The sequence below is a fragment of the Bos javanicus genome, chromosome 13 (assembly GCF_032452875.1).
Source record: "Bos javanicus breed banteng chromosome 13, ARS-OSU_banteng_1.0, whole genome shotgun sequence".
NCBI classification, from domain to species: Eukaryota; Metazoa; Chordata; class Mammalia; order Artiodactyla; family Bovidae; genus Bos; species Bos javanicus.
In genome coordinates this window covers 40,953,728-40,972,454 of record NC_083880.1, presented here as the reverse complement: position 1 = coordinate 40,972,454, position 18,727 = coordinate 40,953,728, and the positions used below count along the sequence as shown (strand labels likewise).

Below are 18,727 nucleotides of genomic sequence, written 5' to 3'. Positions count from 1 at the left end.
GATTCTAAGCCCGACTCAGGTATAAATGTTATTTTACATTCTTGAAAGAATTGATTCCGTGGAACCATAGGAACCCAGATATTGCTTTCTTTCACTTTTTCCCTCGCTCACACCTCTTCTGCCTCAGGGAAAACATGATCAAGAAACCTCAGTTGCTGTGATGATGGTGTTCAGCTCAGTTCAATTCAGTTCAGTCGTGCAGTCATGTCTGACTCTTTGCAACCCCATGAATTGCAGCATGCCAGGCCTCCCTGTCCATCACCAACTCCCAGAGTTCACCCAAACTCATGTCCATCGAGTCAGTGATGCCATCCAGCCATCTCATCCTCTGTCGTCCCCTTCTCCTCCTGCCCCCAATCCCTCCCAGCATCAGAGTCAACTCTTTGCATGAGGTGGCCAAATATTGGAGTTTAAGCTTTAGCATCATTCCTTCCAAAGAACATCCAGGACTGATCTCCTTTAGAATGGACTGGTTGGATCTCCTTGCAGTCCAAGGGACTCTCAAGAGTCTTCTCCAACACCACAGTTCAAAAGCATCAATTCTTCAGTGCTCAGCTTTCTTCACAGTCCAACTCTCATATCTATACATGGCTACTGGAAAAACCATAGCCTTGACTAGACGGACCTTTGTTGGCAAAGTAACGTCTCTGCTTTTCAATATGCTATCTAGGTTGGTCATAACCTTCCTCCCAAGGAGTAAGCGTCTTTTAATTTCATGGCTGCGATTACCATCTGCAGTGATTTTGGAGCCCCCAAAAAATAAAGTCTGACACTGTTTCCACTGTTTCTCCATCTATTTTCCATGAAGTCATGGGACCAGATGCCATGATCTTCGTTTTCTGAATGTTGAGCTTTAAGCCAACTTTTTCACTCTCCTCTTTTACTCTCATCAAGAGGCTTTTAGTTCCTCTTCACTTTCTGCCATAAGGGTGGTGTCATCTGCATATCTGAGGTTATTGATATTTCTCCCAGCAATCTTGATTCCAGCTTGTGCTTCTTCCAGCCCAATGTTTCTCATGGTGTACTCTGCATATAAGTTAAATAAGCAGGGTGACAATATACAGCTTTGACGTACTCCTTTTCCTATTTGGAACCAGTCTGTTGTTCCATGTCCAGTTCTAACTGTTGCTTCCTGACCTGCATATAGGTTTCTCAAGAGGCAGGTCAGGTGGTCTGGTATTCCCATCTCTTTCAGAATTTTCCACAGTTTATTGTGATCCATACAGTCAAAGGCTTTGGCATAGTCAGTAAAGCAGAAATAGATGTTTTTCTGGAACTCTCTTGCTTTTTCCATGATCCAATTTAAAAGAGAGTGACAGTGTGCTGAGCAGAGGAACCCGAAAGTTTGTATAGGAAGAAATGAGTCGAATTCAAATGGCAAGTGCCACTCTGGAGCTTCTTTCAAAAAAGCACTCTTGGCAGGAGGGTGGCCACATTGATCACTCTCCCATGGCTCAAATGACATGATAAGATGCAGGCGTATGCTTGGTTTTGAATATTTCAGGCATCTCTGATTATTTTTCAAGTTTCAGTGAGAACTAAAAACACATTGTTACCAGCACATTTTCTTTTAATTTTTATATTCATGCATATTGTAAGAAAAATGAAATCCATACGCTTATAAAAATTAATTTACACTTTGCACTTCACAATGTGTGACCGAGTCTTTTTATAAATCTTTTAATGTCTTTGTTTACTTTGGAAAGCATCCGGTTTGTGAGAAAAAAAAATGTCCAAAGAAACACATCAGAACCCAACTGCTGTATTCCATTCACGTGCACTCTGACACACAACCAATGAGGCTACAGACTTGAGAATCACCCTCTAGAGCAAAAAAGCATTGCTAGGTAGGAAGACCTGGACAGATGGATGGATGGAGGCGAATGTCACTAAAATACTTGATCCTACAGCTACCTTTTAAATATTACTTTGTCACACAAACTTGGTGTGTGTTTTCCTGAGGCTCTGAGCATTTGTGGATTTCCTTTAACGAAACCTCAGCAGTAGATGAAGACTTTACACTTCCAACTCCAAAGTGGACTCCTGAGTTGGACAGGGCATTTCCTCTCCTAAAAGTCTGATGGGATCTTCCAAAGGAGAAGACCTTCCATGTAACTCTTCCTGAAGATACCGAGTTGAAGGCTTTAGTGCTCGTTATGTCCCAGCCCAAAGGATGGAGTCGAGAATGGGGTGACTTTGTCTCCAAATTCATTTACTCAGCAAAGAGCAGGAAGACACAGCCAAAGTCCACCATGGCTGCCATAGTCAGTGTGCCGAAGTGGGCAGCTGAGACAACAGGCTGTATAATCAACCCCTTTGAGGGGAACAGAGTAGGTTGAGGTCTCTCTGCATCAATTTCTAGCTTCCTAACATGAGGACACGTGGTCACATAACATCAACGTAAGTGGACTTGTCACAAAAATCTTCTTCAGTGCAGTCATGATGGCTCCTGTGCTGTCATTGATCCCACAAGTCTAGCTATAGATTCATTAAGTATTTCTAAGGTCTTGGTGAATGTCTCAGGACTGTCGGATTTGATAAGTAGCAGACAACAGTGGCTCCTTCTGAGGTTATGTAAGGTTCTGGTCAGTTCAGAGACTTGCGTGAGCAGTCTCAATGGCCTCTGCGCCTTTCACAAACCTGAGAGATAGAAAATATGTCCTGCAGGGCTGTGACGTGATTAAATTCACCCTAGAATGCTGATGGGAAGTGCATGGGGAACAAAGGAGGAAAATGATGATAACAGCCCTAACAACAAATGAGCATGACCCAAATCAAGTCTCTGTTCTTTACATATGATCCAACTGAATCCTCACAACTGCCCAGGGAGGGAGCTACCAGTCCCATTAAACAGACAAGGAAATGAAGGCTGTTGAGTTTTGCCAAAACTTGCCCAAAGTGACACTGCTGCTAAATGGTAAAACCAAGATTTGAACCAAGCCAAATCTGCCAGCTTCTAAGCCCCTGAATACCCCCCATCTCTTCCTAGATCATCTCCTTCAGGAAGCTGTCCCACAGCTTATAGTCTGAATTTAATATCTATAAAAGCACAAGGTAAAGACAGAGACCCCCACCCCCACCTTGTTTAATCTAAGGAAAAAATCCTCTTTACCCCACCTGTAATGGACCTTTCAGGATTTTATCATAAAACAAATGCAAAAGTGAGGAAACAGTCAATTTCTACCTCTCTACAAAAGATCAGCCCTTCTTTAAATGTGAATCATGATTTTTAAATAATTAAAAAATTCAAAAAGATGACTAAAATGCTTAAAATTGGGAAGATTGAAACCCAAACTAAAGTATCAAAACTACAAAAACACAGATAAAGTTTATTTCCTGAAGACATCAGTTTTGACTAGGTTGCTTTTTAAAACTCTTCTTTGCTCTAGATTTAAAGCATTGAATATATATGTATCTATTTAGAGTCAAAATTAGACGTGAAATTTATCTCTAAGGTGATCTTGAACCTCATCTAATTTATTTGATAATTCCCACATGGATGAGCCAAGAAAATCTGGTTTTCACTCTATGACCAGCCTTTCCTGTTGTTCCAGAATCAATGCATCTGATTATCAAGTACAACAATAATCACAACAGGAAGAGCACTCTTATTGTAAACAGGTGTTTTTCACAACTGGACAGGTTACCACTTGAAGAGAAAGATGAATTTTTTGTATATTTAGTGTTATCTTTGTATTCATCTTTATCTTCCTGGAACAATGCGTGCTCCCCCTCGTGGCCAGAATGATACCTTCACTTCTTAGATCAAGTTAAACCTATTACAACTCTGCCAAAGCAGCTTTTGCTTGTTTTTTTTGTTTTCTGTTTCACAAGCTTCAAGTTCCAATTCAACTCTTTTAAAAAATCAATTTTCTTTAATTCATTCAAATATCTTTCTCATTTTTTTCATCCAAGAGTTTTGTTGTGAAATTAAAACCATCTAGTTAAAGAATTTTGTTTTGTTATTTGTTGTTTGGGGTAAAATTAAGTCTTATAAATCTAAAACCACATCCACCAGTGACTGGGAGAACTTCCCCAAAGGGAAAATTGTATGGCTAATATAAGACACTGGAGATAATCCATTCAGTCAATATATCTCACTAGAGAAAAAGGAAATAGAATGTTACAGGATGGAAATGTAATTTAATAGCTGAGTGAGCACTTGATCAGCTTATTTTATCCTCAAGAAGAAAAAGAGTGAAGGGAACCCAGGTGGTTAAATTGTAAGGCAGTTGAAATTCCATCACCCATGAAAACTGTAATTGGGATTCCACTTTTGGACTTGGCCAGCCCAGAAACAGATGTGTGTTCCAACGAGGATCACAGAATGCTCTCCTGGAGAAGAGCTCTTTAGAGTGAAACAGGGGTTTCAACTGGTTTCAACTCCAAAGAAGAGACTAGACTAAATTGAGTATAATTGTTCCAAGTGTTTATAATTCCCAAGTTGGATTGTTACTAAATGTGTGGTTTTCCTTTTATTGCCTTGGAAAAAGAAGACAGTGCGATTCCTCCTTGCTCTGTCCTTTAAAAAAAAATCCAAAAACAGAAGAATTTTTTTTAAGTTGAGATCTAACAGTTTGGCTAGAAATATCTCAGCCACAGTGAATGAAGGTATAGTTCAAACAGCAAGGTCAAGGTCAAGACCAAATACCATTTGGTGCATAATTCCCGCCCATTAAAAGAAGAGAATCAAACGTTTCTCATTACACAGCTCGCCTGGATGCACAGTCCTTTAGGCGGAGTTCCTTGGGCATTTTCTGGCAAGATTCTAAATTCATATTATCCAAGCCTCACATGGAGCAGGTAGAGTTTCTTTTGAAAAAAAAAAAAAACAACCAATGTAATTTTAGCTAGAAAAACTGATGCCAGAAAATCTATAGCAGGCTTTAACCCAGACTACCACTCCATTAAATAAATCTCACCCTCCTTAACAGGAGTCAAGAAACAAGCAAACAGGGAAACACAGTTGTCAGTAAATGGGGTCCACCCAGCAGGAGATTAATGCAACGTAGATTTTGAATTACTTGGGGGAGAAGTAAAAACAATGCCCAGGCCAGTGTTGGATGTTTACATTTTATTGTTATCCAGTATTTCTTCAAACAAGGGTCTTCCCCACAGCTTTGCCTCCATCTCTCTTTTCTGACCTAGAGAGACAGTCTCCTTTAGAAGGAAAGGAAAAGTGCATTCTTCAACTCCTGGCAAGTTTAAGCATCCTTCGGTGACCCGCAGGACAAACCAGAATGTGTTTAGGAAGGATAAAATTCTGTGTCTCCTGCCCTTTTGTTGGCTTTTCTTCTTCCTTGCCCCAAAGCAGCCACCTTTCCCAGGGAAGTTCCATCCATTTTAAGCCCATCCTCCAATCAAGAATGCCACAAAATTCCATCTTTATTCATTTAAAGCACGGAGCTGGCCCTTTTTACAAATACTCTGTTTCTAATAAAACCCTGTTGATATGCATCCTTTCACAAGAATCAAGTGGATATGCTGGAGCTGGTGATGTGCAAAGATCAGACCTGCAGACCCCACCCGTGTGCACCCAGCACAGCACTAGATGAACCAAGAAAGCACATACACAGAAACAGAGGTCTGTTGTCTGCATTTTTTTTTTCCTGGAAGGAATCATTAAAAAAAAAAAAAACTGTAGCAATGTTCACGTTTAAGGACAGGGATGAGGACTGGAAGAAGCTTTCCCTTTTCATTTCAGTGTTTATGTGCTGCTAGACTTTTCTAACAATGTGCGTGTGTGTATATATATATATATGTATATATATATATATATAAAACTTTCATTCTTTTCGACAAATCAAAGGGTGACTTGAGTGACTGCATATCTTGCTTATTTTATTTTTCAGTACTTCTCTTCATTTAAAAAAATTTTATTCTTAAATTAAAAAATAATAAAAGGCAGGTACTAGTGCAAATTGCCTCCGAGGAGTGATTCTTTCTCAAATTATTCTATCTGATACAGTACTCTGTAATCTTACCATGAGTCCCCAGTACCTCCACAGAGCCATGTGGACAGAGAACAAAAAAAAACAAAAATCCAATCCTTAATGGGCTCTTTTGAAAAGCGTTTCAATTCTGGGTCCTTCCATCATTCATAAAAATGACTCTCCTGCCCTTTGGTAACAGTGAAAAGAATAATCATCTTCAAATAGGTGAAGCAACGCCAGGGCCGGGCTTCCAGTGATGTCCTGACCCAACCTGGGAGGGTACATTTCACACTCAGGACAACGAGGCTTGGCAAGGGTACAGGCCCCCTCCCTACCCGGTGGAGTAGAGGCTTCACTTTAGCCCTCTGGGACTTCCCAGGACCCACAGCCTCCAGGAAGGAGACAGGATGGATGTTATAGAGCACGCTGGCCCTGAACCTGGATGCTGCGCGTCTCCCGTGAATGTGCCCTCAGAGTCGGGGACCCTGGAAGACCCTCCTCCAGCAACACCACAGGAGGAACCACAGGGGACAGACTTGGAAAATGCCACCCTTTGCACGGGGCATCCTCCAGCCTTCCTGGGCTGCATTTTCCAGCTCTTCTCACCCATGATCCCAGTCAACCCAAACACAGAGTGAGAAGTGGCAGAGCGGGGGCGGGGGTGGGGGGTGTGGGGAAAGGATGACAGCAATGAGAGATGGATTCTTCTCATTTCTTCGAAAAAGGTAAGGTGCCTTCTTCCTGGCCCGAGGCAGCCAGTCCTCCAGGCAACAAGGAGGGGTGTGTGAGATGCTTGGATGACTGAGCACATAAGCTCATCTAAATGCTTTATTCCTGTTACCATTATGAGCAGCCTCTCTGCAGAAAATGCTGGTACAGAAGGCTGAGGACCCCAGGCTCCAAGTTCGAACCCCAATCTTGGTTCTCTGATGAGATAATGTCACCCAGTTTCCTTGTCCAGACCTTGTGATCCATAGCTTGCTGCATGTGGTCCCGAGAAATAAACTAGGTCTCTAATCCTTAATACTCCTGTCTATAAAATGGAACTTTTTGTAATAGGCAAGAGACTTTGAAGACCTAGCAATAAAAGCCTCTATATGAAAAAAGGCAGATACTCTTTTCATTGATTTTGATGAATACCTCCAGCAGGTACTATTGAAGTAAGACGCATTGAAAATAATTTCCCCACCAGTTCCCTCCAAACAGACAGCTCCTCTTACAAGCAAAACCTTCAATTCAAAAATCTCTGCTGTCAGTTTTAGAGAACCAGGGAGGAAAAATAAAACAAGTAGCGGAGACTTCTCTGCACTGAGAAATCCCTGGGTTATTTGATAGTGTCTTATAATTTTCTTTAGCTTTAGAACTTTTTTTAAAGTGTTCTGAAAAAGTCCTTACTGCCTTCTTCCCATTTTTTTTCCCTCCATTCTGCCTTGCTACCTTGAGTTTTCAGGGACCATCCCTGAAAACGGTTGTCTCCTCTTCCTTTCTCTTCTACCTCAATCTAGGTGGCAAGTGCTAAGGAATAAACCAGTAAAAACAATTCCCTCTTAATACTGTTGATGCTGGAAACCCAGAGGCTAAGTCAGTGAGACATACCTACACAATACTGCAGGCTGGACACAGACTGGCTTGCCCTTACAAAGCAGACTTTTAGATGCCTTCCTTTATTCAAAGGTAGCCATGGTTAACAGGTGATGTCAGACTCTCACCAGTGACATTTTTCTGACCACAAAGATTGCAATTTTATGTCCAGGGTCCTGCCTCCAGAGTGCCTGAACTTGGAAGCAGTGAACAGAGCTTGTGTTCTGCTCTAGAGGACACTTTCTGGGTTTTTCCAACCCCATCCCTTTGCAAATCAGAAGTCAGATTGCACCTTTGTACCCAGAAGCAGTTTGTGGTTTAAATTAACAAATGGGCTGACTCCTGAATACAAAAATAAAAAACAAAAAAACAAAAACAAAAACAGTGCAGACATGTCTACCATGTGCTGGACTCCCTCCTGTTGGGTGTGGAGGAGTGGGAGGGGACACTTCCAGGGTAGGAATGGTTTTCTAACCACAGAAAACACCAGTGGCCGCAGGTGCCCCCCTGCCCTCAACCTTATTTGGGGTGACATCACCTCAGAGGAAGCAAAGAGAAACCCAGTCCTTAGGCACTGAGAAGATATCCAGACAAGAATACTTCCAGATAATGTCCTTGGGGGAGGGAGGAGAAGGGACAGTTCACCGAGGCTTTGTTTGGGTTCATTGTGATAAAATGTGAAATAAATGCTGCAGCTTCTCCAATTCCCAGGTTCGAGCCCCCGCCTCGAGTAGGCATGGGGGCCCCTGAGAGGTGGGGTTTAAAGACCAAAGGATCTGTCCTATTCACCTGTCCAGCGGGTGGTTGGGGTGGGGTGGGGAGCTCTTGGCAAGGTGATAGGGCTGGGGGGAGCAGGGCCAACGAAGAGAGGCGGAGTAGTGACTAAAGGCCCAGGAGACGAGGTGGCCGATGGGGCCGGACACAGGAAAAAGGGACCACGTAGACGGGGAAGACGCAGGGAGAAAAGGAGACGAGAGAGAGGAACATAAAGAGGGCGAAGGTGAGGGAAGAAAAGAGGGTCGATAGGAAGAATAGAAAAGGGAGGGAGAAAGGAGGCGCGGGAGAGCAGGCACGAGGGGGGAGGGAGGCAGGGTGCCGATAGGCCTGGGACGAAGTCGAAAAGACGCTGGAGGCCGGCGGGCGAGGGAGGCCACGTCGGTCGAAAGGTCGAGACGAGGATGTAACACTCCGAAGCCTAAGTTCAGAGAAGCCGAAACCCCGGGAGAATGGAGGACGCGCGGCCTCCGAGCGCGGGGCAGAGCGAGGCCAGGCTGATGGGCACCTCGGCGGCGGCGAATCCTCGGGTGCGCGCTCCGCCGCTGCCTCCGGGCTCGGGCTCGGGCTCGGCTCGCGGAGGCGCAGCCCTAGGAGGTCGAGGCCGGGATGGGTAGTCCGTGTAAGCTCCCGAGGCCGTCTGGGGCCTTGCCGCCGGGGCTGGGCGGCTTCCGGTCGGCCACTGCGGGAGGAAGCACAGGGCGTGGGGTCACTGTCGGGCGCGGCGCGGAGCAGGAGACCCGCGGACCGCGTGCCCAGCTACGCGGTGGGTAGCGCGGGGTCTCCGGGGGAAGGAGCGGCGCGCGCTCCACAGCCGGGCACTGCAAGGAGGCAACGAGACTGAGCATCCCCTGTGCCCTCGACGGCCACCCGCGGGAGCCCCTCGCCCGCCCAGCCCGGGCCGCGGCTCTCCGCTCAGGGCACTCCGGCAGATGCTCCATAACGCAGACCCCCTGCCCTCCGCGAAATGGCCTGGTCCCCGCGCTGCTCAGGAAAGTGGGCCCGGGGCGCAAGGAAACGCTGCCGAGCGGGACGGCCCCGGCGAGGCGGCTCTCGGATCCCACACGTCGCGGGGAGGGAGCGGGGAGTTGAGATGCTCGCACGCCGCCTCCCAACATTCCCCGCCCCCCAACCCATCCCAGACCCCCGCCGTCACACCGGCTGGAGGGGCTGCCCGCGGCTAGGTCACTATTCTCCAAACAGTGCAGAGCTCGTGATGGGCCGGGGGAAGCGAGTCGGGGCGGGTCACCAAAACGCCCCTCGAGGAAGTCCCGGGCGGCCTGGACCGACGTGGGCGGTGGTTGCGCATGAGGCGGGCGGCAGACCTCGTTCTACCCTCGCGGCCCGGGGACCCAGCTGCGCTCGCCACGGTAGGCACACCGCGTCCTGGGCCGTGGGGCCTCCGGAGTCAGTGACTGTGGTCTTGCCGGATCAGGCGGCATTTTGCTCGTTGCTCTGTTGCTTAGGGTTTTGGGCAGGGACCCAAGTTTTGCTACTGGAAGCCAGAAGAGTGACGCCACTATTGTGCAACCCCTGTTTTTCCTTTTCCCGACGCCCGGCCGCTCGGCTTCTGCACAAGGAGGCACAGGATTGTTTACACCTAAAGACGCCTATTCTCAACTTTCTTTTCCACTCCCCCCCCCCACCATGTCTTCCTTTAAAGGGGGGACCTGGGGGCGCCTCAGTTTGGGGTGAAGGGGAGCTCCCCATTATTTACGCCCGCAGCAGCCGTCGCCCGGCGGCAGGCGCACTGCGCCTTTAGCGCACGGAGCCAGGCCCATACTTCTGCGCGAGGGGCGCGTTCGCGCACCGCTTTGCTCTGAGGTAGCGAAAGGACCTGAAGATCTTTCCAGGACAGAACCCTTGCTTCCCCCTGCCTCTCAGCTCTCTTTCCTAAACACAGTTGCGGCCGCTCAGCCGACTGAGTTTTCAGACTTTTTCATTCCACTCACTACACACACTTGGAGGTGAGGGCCGGTTTAGAAAACATCTCCGGAGTAGGTTTCTCAGCCAAGGGCCGGTTGCCTGAGAGACAAGCGAAAAAAAATGAACTCGTGAAAAACAAACACCCGGGAGGCCAGAGACAGATTGCACTCCACTCTACGGGGGTCGATCCTGCTGAGGTGTTTTTAGCTCTTCCCCGACCAGTCCCTCCCCATAAGACCTCTCCTCCCCTCCGTCCCCACCTCCTGGACCCCGGGCGCCAAGAGCGCGTACGGCGTGCTGGCTTCGCAAGCTCGGGCCGGCGTTAGGCGCGCTGCAAGCTCATTTAATCATAATGGGCAGGATGGGGACAAGCTTTTTTTAAAAATATTGGGACTTCTATTCCAAGGCTACCGGGACCCTGGGGCGGGGCGGGGAGGAGGAGATGTCAAGGGGATTCTGGAAAAGGGTCTCCCAGGTCTGCTGCATCAAAGGAGACGCCGGTTGGCGGCGGTGGCAGGTTCTCAGGCCGATGTCTGCGCCCTAATATTCCTGGCAAAGTTAGCTTTTAGGATCCTTCAAGAACTAATCCGGAGCAGAGATGACTGGGACAAGCGTCGAATTGTCTCTAACAAATACAAAAGACACATTTTCTTTGAGCCTATGCAATATCTTATAAATGTGATTTCCAAATCTTTAGTCTTTCCAAAAACTGGCTGGGAAGGACCTCAGAGCCGGGAAACTTTGAGTTTCTGCAAACCCTGTAAATACCATTTGTCTAGTGGGGTCTGTCACCTGTCTGGAGAGGGAAGGAGACGGTCTTGTCTGGATAAGGTGGAGGTTCCTACACAGAATGTCCTCGCCCATTCACATGAGATGAAGTGGAACTTTCCTATGCTCACAGCCCTCAAGAATTAACGTTCCCTTTCACCAATGAGAAATGTTAATCACACATTCTTACCTAAATAATAGGGAACCTAGACCCCCAACCCTTTACCAAGATAGTTAATCAATTGCAATCCATAATTTGACATCTGAGTAATCTTATCTTAGCATAATAGCTAATGTTCACCTGTACCTGATTTGAAGGACATACTGAAATATATGTATATACATATATAAAATATAATATATATTATTATGTGTATATTGTCCATGTATGGACTAGATGATCAAATGTATTTGTTTTTTACTGAGCATTCATGACTTTCAGCTAAAAAACTGCTTTCTTACTGAAGAAGTTCAATAAATGTTATTCCTACTGTTCTTATGAACTGAACAATGAATGGTAGTAAACTGTTTTCTGGGATAGATTTCTTTGAAGCTAATTTTGTAAGCTATGATTAGAAAATTAAAGGCAGTGATTTGCATTACTTTGTAATTTTTAAAAGGCCACTTGGAGGATGGGGGGCAATTTTTCAAGGTCCGTTTTTTTCTGCCAATGAGAAGAATAAAAATCCATAACCCAAGTCGGTATGTAATTCTCATTATATGTTCCTGTTCAAACGCAAACACTTGTATGTCAGCTAAAGAAATCATTCTTAATGATGGACCTGATTTATTCGATGACCCTTTACCTGGATCTTTAAAGAACTGTCAGGATCAGGAAATTGTTATTAATTTAATAACGAATGTAGCTGATTATTGCTGCAGATTTGGAAAATGGCTGGGATGCTCCATGATAGGAAGTAAAAATAATGGTTACAGGGACAGGAATGCCAGGGTCAATGGCTCTGGGTTTTTTGTTTGTGTTTGTTTTTGTTTTTCTGGCTGCTCCATGTGGGATCCTTCATGTTTCAATTCTCCAAGCAGGGATTGAACCCATGCCTCCTGCAGTGGAAGCGTGGCATCTTAACCAGGAAAGTCCCGGTGCTGTATTTCTGAAAGGAAGGTATCTTCTAAAGAAAATCAACCATCAATGAGTTCCCCCTTCCACTTCAAATTAACTGGATTTAGCAGCTTCCCCTCTGGACTATTACCTACATTTCATAACTTGTTTCTAATGTAGTGCTTGACATGCTCTGCGACAGACAGGCTCTGTTAGAAAAGGACCTCATTGTTCTGAAGTTAGTGAATCCTTTTTCTAAGTCTTCCTGCTCCTTGGGGTCACTCCAGAGGAGATCATTTAAATTTTTGGCTACACTTTTCTAAATCAAATGAACTTACTTAAATGTTTAATCTCATTAATGTAATTAATGTAATTTGGAGAAGGAAATGGCAATCCACTCCAGTACTATTGCCTGGAAAATCCCATGGACACAGGAGCCTGGTAGGCTACAGTCCATGGGGTCTCAAAGAGTCGGACACGACTGAGCAAAGGCAATTTTGATTTCTAATTCAGCAGAGAACCTCAGGTGTCAAGAAAACAGTGGACTGGAGTCCAAGGACAAGGCTCTGAGCAAAACATTCCCCTGAGACCCTTCATCTGTCCTTAAAGGGAAAGCTTGGAGGAGTTCTGAGTCTGGACTTTTAAAATTCCCTTTACTTGGATCTTCCTGTAAATGAACAGATGGAATTTAAATTATTTAAATTAAATTCAAAACTTAAAGGAGTTCTCATTCTCAATATCTGTAAATTGATATCCCAGAATTTTTGTGCTCCAAGAAAGGTGAAAATATTTTTAAAAAAACTTTTGTTCCTCTGCGTGACTGTTAACAGTGACATCTAGTCTCTGCCCCTTCTCTTTCATGGATTGTGCTATTATGTCTCAATGAAACTATGAAACTACTTGGAAATAAAACTTTTTGCCTGGGTGTCACCAGACACGCCTGTCCTCTACCTATGGATGCCACCTGTCCCCACCTCTGCCTGGGTCAGTATGAGGCAAGTCAGCTGCTAAAGGTCCCTTCGGTCATCTGGAACATCCCTGTGGCCCATGCTGCCCCCAGGTTTGTCTTCAGCCTCCTCTACAGGGAGGCTGGCACACCCCCTCCTGGGGATGACTGCTTCCTTTCTCTAGAGGAGCCGAAGTTGCAATTTTCTGGTGCCCAGAACCTGGAAGAGGCAGCTTCAAAATTGGCAAATCCTGTCATTCTTTTCAGGGTGAGGAAAATGCAGACTCAAGGGCAGGTGTGTTTTTCCCAAGTTGTAGGAAAAACTAGAACCCAAAGATCAGTGTAAGAAGAGGCCCCTCACACTGTTGACTGTCAAATACCTCAAATCTGTTAGTTGGCTTATCAGAGAGCAGATTTATGGAGGAGGGGGAGGGCGAGATGGCGGCGGCAAAAGAGGTAGAAACCCCCAGCCACATTTCCTGCAGAAAAATGGATCCCCAAAACCACCACAGAGTTCAGAGTCTAGCCTGTCTAGCCTTAGAGACTTGTAATTGAAATGCTGTCTCCTTTCCCAAAGGATGTGTTTAAGGAGAGACCAGGGCCTGCTTGGGGGGAAAAAATTAAAAAAAAAAAAAAAAAAAAAACTCGGACCTGGAGGAAAACATGGGCAGGACATGGAAGAGGCCCAGAGCAGGTCCAACCCACCTGCGGGGCTCAGGTGCCACTGGCAGATCCACAGAAAGTACAGCCCTGCAGGCCACAGGAAGCTGCCCCTGGAGGGTGCCTTCTAGACCTTTCTAGGGACAGAGAAATGACACCCAGAGAGGGGTTCCTTTTTTCCTCCATACAAGTTGGGGAGACAGTCCTAGCTCCTCTCCCAACCTCCTCCTGCCTTTCTAGGGACACAGTTTACACCTGTTTAATCTACTCTAAGAAGTTAGAAGTTAACAGACTGAAAGCATAAACCGAGCGAAGAATCTAGGCCAGTACCCACTCCAGCCTCTCGCTGTCGGTCTCGCTGTCTGTCTCCCCCTCCGTCTCCGTCTGTCTCCCCGCTTTTCTTCCAGGAACCCTTCCTAGCGCTCCTGCTCGCCGCCCTCCTGCCCGCCGCCCGCCCGGCCGCACCCCTCACCTTCTCGGTTGGGATGCTTGAAGGTCACGGCTGCCGCGAGCTCCCCGCCGTGCACGGTGACGCTGGCGCCGGGGGGCGACAGCGGGGGACCCTGCGCCGGCGGCCACGGCGGGCCCGGAGCGAGGTAGCCGCCGGCCGGCGAGCTGTACACGCCGTGCTGGCTGGAGGCCGGGTAGGCGCAAGCCGGGAGGAAGCCGCCCACCGCGGAAAGGCCGGAGGCCGACTGCGGGGAGAGAGCGCGACAGCCTGTCACCAGCAGGCGACCCCTCAGGCTTCCCCAGCACAGGCAGTTACGGGGGTCGCGGGGGGATCCTCATTCCCCCTGCTGTCCCAGCCATGACTCCCACACGAAGCCTGGCCTCTAACTGTCCTGGAAAGAACTCCGGCAAAGTGATGCCCACGCCAACTCTTTAAAAGTGCTCATAAAAGGTGAAGGGGTCAAGGTAGTCATCATCCGGAATTTAGAGAAAGGGAGTCAGTCCTCAATCTTTTGTGTTAACTCGTCCCAGCTTTTTTAGCAAAAAATCTTGGCCAAAATGCAAGTCAATCCCCTTGAAAGCCAGCGCTCCTAGGAAAGAGAGAAATTTGCCCGCAGATGCCGGGCCAAACAGCCAGACCCTGACTGTCTCCCCAGCTCGCTTCCCCCAACCCCGGATTGGGTGGGGGGTCTGTTTTCTTTCTCTCTAACCAGCCCCCAACTCCTCCGCTCCCCTGATGAAGGACGGCTCCTTCCCCGCGCTCGGTTACCTGCGTGTATTTAATGTCCGTGTCTAAGGCAGGTTTCTCGAGCCCGTTCACAGCGGGACTGGCGGGGAAGGCCGCGCGGTTCACTCCCGCCCAGTCTTCCATCTTCGGGGAGTAGGCGGCGCCTTCGCTCCCCGCCAGGGCCCCTGCGGGGACAGAGGACGAATTAGAAGGACACGTGGGCAGCCCTCCGCCCGAACAGGCGCACTCGGGCTTTCAGGTGACCACCTGGGATCCAAGGGCGAGTCCAGGGCTCCTCTGAACCCCCAAGGGTCAGATGCTCCGAGGCCCCAGGTTTCGCTTTTGCTCCCAGCGGCGCAGAAGGAGGGCGGATGGGCCTACTCCTCCCTCCCCTCAGCCTTCAACCCGCTTCCCGCGAAACAAGGGATCTCCAGCAGGTAGACAGCTGGCAGCCAGAGCTGGCGACCTCGGCCCAGGCCGCCTTTCCGCTGTCCAGAGATGGTGCCCCAAAAGGTCCAAGTTCAAATCCACAGAAGGCTCAAGAAAATTACACGGGGTTTCTCAATGTCTCAAAAAGCGTCTGGAAGGCTAGAAGCTGTTTCTGTGCAGAACTCCCTTTAGAGACATCCTGGGTGTCCCGAAATAAGTGTCAACTCAGCCACCCAAGAGCGTCGGGGCACAGGTCTGCTCCTGGCGCAGAAACGAAACCGAGAGAAAGCTCCAGAACTGAGCTCAGGCCTGGCCAGGTCACCTCCCTGCCAGTTGCCCGTGGGCTGCTCCATACAAAGCTTTGGCCTGAGCCTGAGGCCCAGGCTGAGTTTGAGCCACAAGGAGAAACAAAGCCTGTGCACAGGCCTGGAGATGTGGCCCAAGGCCGCTGGAGCTAAGCCTTCAGTTTCATCCAGGACACCCCTCCTCTCTCTCAGGCTACAGTGAATTTTGCCTCTTACCCTCCTGCTGAGTCTGCTCACCTAGGAACACACCATTCTGCTAGGGGCAGAGGACAGTGCAAAGAAACTCAGGGCCCAGTTCTGGCCCCCACCCACTCTCCCGAGCCCCCATGAAAGCTTCCCCTAACCCATCTCCTCTCCTGGTCTCCTCCCTCCACACCCGGACAGATTGCTGACAGATTACTTCGAGTCTCGTTGTAGGCCGAGGGCAAATCCATGGGCGCTTCCACCCTAAGGATGGCCACAGCCTGTAGGCGCCTGTGACCCGAGGACTCAGTCTCAGAACCTGCAAGGCTGTGGGGCCTACTGGAGACTCAAGTCACTGGGCCAGGTGGCCCTTTCACCCTTTACTCAAAGAGTCTTTGGGCCTGGGAAGGACAGAGCCCTTTCAGGAAGAAACTAGTCTTAAAGAAAAGGTCACAGAGTTGACTTTGCGGTTTGTTTGGCTTAGATCTAGCGATAGGGGTTTGCATACTTTTTGCAAGAATGAAAAAGCGCAATTTCAGGGCTCTGAATTTGTGGTCGGCGATTGCTCTTCCATTTGGGAAAATATTTTCCATATTTGTCATAAAAAGTTCAAGATGTCCGAGGACTCCCACAGAAGGCCCCAGGACCCTCAGCCTCCCTAGCCAGCCCGGAGCCCTCCCCTGAGCCAAAAGCGGTTGGAGGAGGCCCGGCGAGAGTGACCCCCTCACCCACACTCCTGCCCCCCTCACTCCATTCCGCCCCTTCCATGAAAGCTACCGAAGGCCGGCGCCACTGACCTGTTTGCTCCATAAACGTCCGGATGCCCAAGATGTTGCTGACCGAGTGAGCCGAGGGCCATGAACGGGGGATGCTGACGTGGCTGGCTGTGCCCGGGACCCCGTGGTGGCTGCCCATCTTGGCGCCCGTGGACGACACGGGGCTGGGGTAGGGGTACTGGTAGATGTGGTTGTAGGGGAGCGCCGGCTGCGGCGGCGGCTGCTTGCTCGCCTCATAGGGCCCGGGCTGCGCCAGGCTACCAATCTTATTGCGCAGAATACGGCTGATGGAGCTCACCGAGGGCACGTTGTACTTGTCGCAGACGCCGTCGGCCAGCAGCCGGTCGCGGATCTCCCAGGCGAAGATGCCGGGGTCGCCCTGCTTGTAGTCCCGGATATGCTTGACCACGTTGGGGGTGGTGACGCGGGGTTTGCTGCCCCCGATAGCGCCGGGCAGGATGGAGCCCGTCTCGTTGTAGCGCGCCAGGATCTTGCTCACGCAGCCGTGGGACACACGAAGCTGCCGGCTGATGTCACAGGGTCGGATGCCCAGCTGCGCCAGCTCCACGATGCGCAGGCGGATGGCGTTGGGCAGTGGCCGGCCGTTGACGAACACACCGCCCAGCTGGTTCACCTCGCCGTAGGTCTGCTCTGCGGACGCACCCGGCCAGAGTGAGGGGAGGGGAGAGAACACCGGCGGGTGAGCCGAGAGTGGCCGCGCGGGGACAGGGGCCGCACCCGGGGCGCCTCCGACGGTGACCGGCGGCTCCTCAGAATCCCGGCGAGCGGATCCCGTCCGGTCCCGGGAGTCGGCATGCGCGCAGGGGCAGCGGAGGGGAACGCCGTGCGCTCCAGCCCTCCACGCCCTTTTGCGATCTCTGGCGCGTCTACTTGAAACATCCCCTCCCGATACTAGCCGAGCGCCCCCTCCACTCCCGGGACTGGGGGCGTGTGGAGAACGCGGCCGGTCCGGGATCCCGGACCAGGTCTCCCCGGGAAACCTCGGACACGAGGGAAGGGAGGCGCCGGGACACCGCCGCCCCCGCGCCCCCGCCTCGTCCGCCCGCCCCTTACCCATGGCGCGCGGGCCAGCCGGCTGCCTGGCGCCGAGGCGGCCGGGGTTGGGCCCGGCGCGGTCCGGGAGAGCTGGGGCGCCGCCGCCGCGGAAGAGGCATAGAGGGAGGGCGCGCGCGAGCCGAGAGCCGCGGCGGCCGGGCCGCGGACTGGAAGAGCGTCGTGCGCCGCCGCCGAGCGCGCCGCCGCCCGCCCCCGGGCCCGCTGCCGCCGCCGCCGCCCGCTCCCAGGACACTCTCCACGCCCGCGACCCCAGGCCTAGGGTGAACTTCATCCGATTAGGAGAAATTCGTCTGACCGGGAGGCTGCGGAGTGCGGGGATCAATTTGACGTGTCCTCCACGTCAATCTCGGCAGTCACGCCGGAGACTCGCGAGTTGGCAGCTCATTGGTTCCCGTCACTGCGCCCCGGCGCCCCCTTCCCCGCCCTGAAACTCTACCCCTCCTTCCGTCCTCCCCACTCGGCCCTCCCTTGGAACCCATCCCCCTACACACACACACACACACACACACACACACACACACGCAGTCCTAACCCCCGCCAGGCCTGAGTCCTTCCACTTGTTCCAGTTCCCTGGAAGCCCCTTACCACTAGAGTTTTGAGAATGATGGGATGGGCTAGTCATTTCAAATTGATGAGTATTTATTAGCAGTAGTACTAGTCTTGGTTTTAGTTGTGTTACTAACCTCCCCAGCCATTACTACTAAGGTAGCCGGGGATTAAAGTTGATGGTGGCAGGGTGCTCAGTGTGGGGCTACCCCTCGTTTCCCTTTCCCTGGGCAGCCGCTAGTGCCCCAGCCCGGGTCACGAGGGCGCCCCAGTAAAAGCAGCAGGCTAGTGCAGGGCGCCTGGTCAGCGGACCTGAGGCATTTGGGATGGAGTGACTCTAGAGTGTCCCATTTCTGGCTAACACCTCAATCTCGCTCTCAGAAAATCTTTACCATGTTTGACAGTTACCCACTCCTTGTGGGTAGTGTGATTTCAGTGACGTGAGAGACACGCATTCTAGACTCTGTCTCCCTGCGGACTGGCCCACCCACTTGAATTCTGACCTACGGCCTCCAGAACAGGGTCCTGGTGCTGTGGAGACCCCAGGGGCAGCCTGGTGGCCCACTAGAGAACACAGGCATAGCTCCCA

At 50.1% G+C, this 18,727-nt stretch overlaps 1 protein-coding gene across 2 annotated transcripts; it reads right to left on the bottom strand.

The window, feature by feature from the left end:
• Nucleotides 1–5,057: 5,057 nt before the first annotated feature.
• PAX1 (paired box 1) lies at nucleotides 5,058–18,061 on the bottom strand. Of its 2 annotated transcripts, XM_061436396.1 has the most exons (5): nucleotides 17,590–18,058; nucleotides 16,537–17,166; nucleotides 14,865–15,007; nucleotides 14,118–14,340; nucleotides 8,777–8,970 (listed from the first exon to the last, which is right to left on the bottom strand). In XM_061436396.1, the coding sequence occupies exons 1-5, from the start codon at nucleotides 17,861–17,863 to the stop codon at nucleotides 8,879–8,881; spliced, it is 1,362 nt and encodes a 453-aa protein (XP_061292380.1). In that variant the 5' UTR covers nucleotides 17,864–18,058; the 3' UTR covers nucleotides 8,777–8,878. The 2 variants fall into 2 exon arrangements, with proteins under 2 accessions (XP_061292381.1, XP_061292380.1); XM_061436397.1 differs by lacking the exon at nucleotides 14,118–14,340 and having other exon boundaries at nucleotides 5,058–8,970; nucleotides 17,590–18,061.
• Nucleotides 18,062–18,727: the final 666 nt, after the last annotated feature.

Bases quoted from the DNA above. Each gene is read 5' to 3' on its own strand.
- PAX1 (XM_061436396.1), bottom strand. From the start codon at position 17,863: ATGAAGTTCACCCTAGGCCTGGGGTCGCGGGCGTGGAGAGTGTCCTGG. The intron at 15,008-16,536 runs GTCAGTGGCGCC...CTGTCCCCGCAG, and splicing joins GACGTTTATGGAGCAAACAG to GGGCCCTGGCGGGGAGCGAA. The intron at 14,341-14,864 runs GTAACCGAGCGC...CTCTCCCCGCAG, and splicing joins CGGACATTAAATACACGCAG to TCGGCCTCCGGCCTTTCCGC.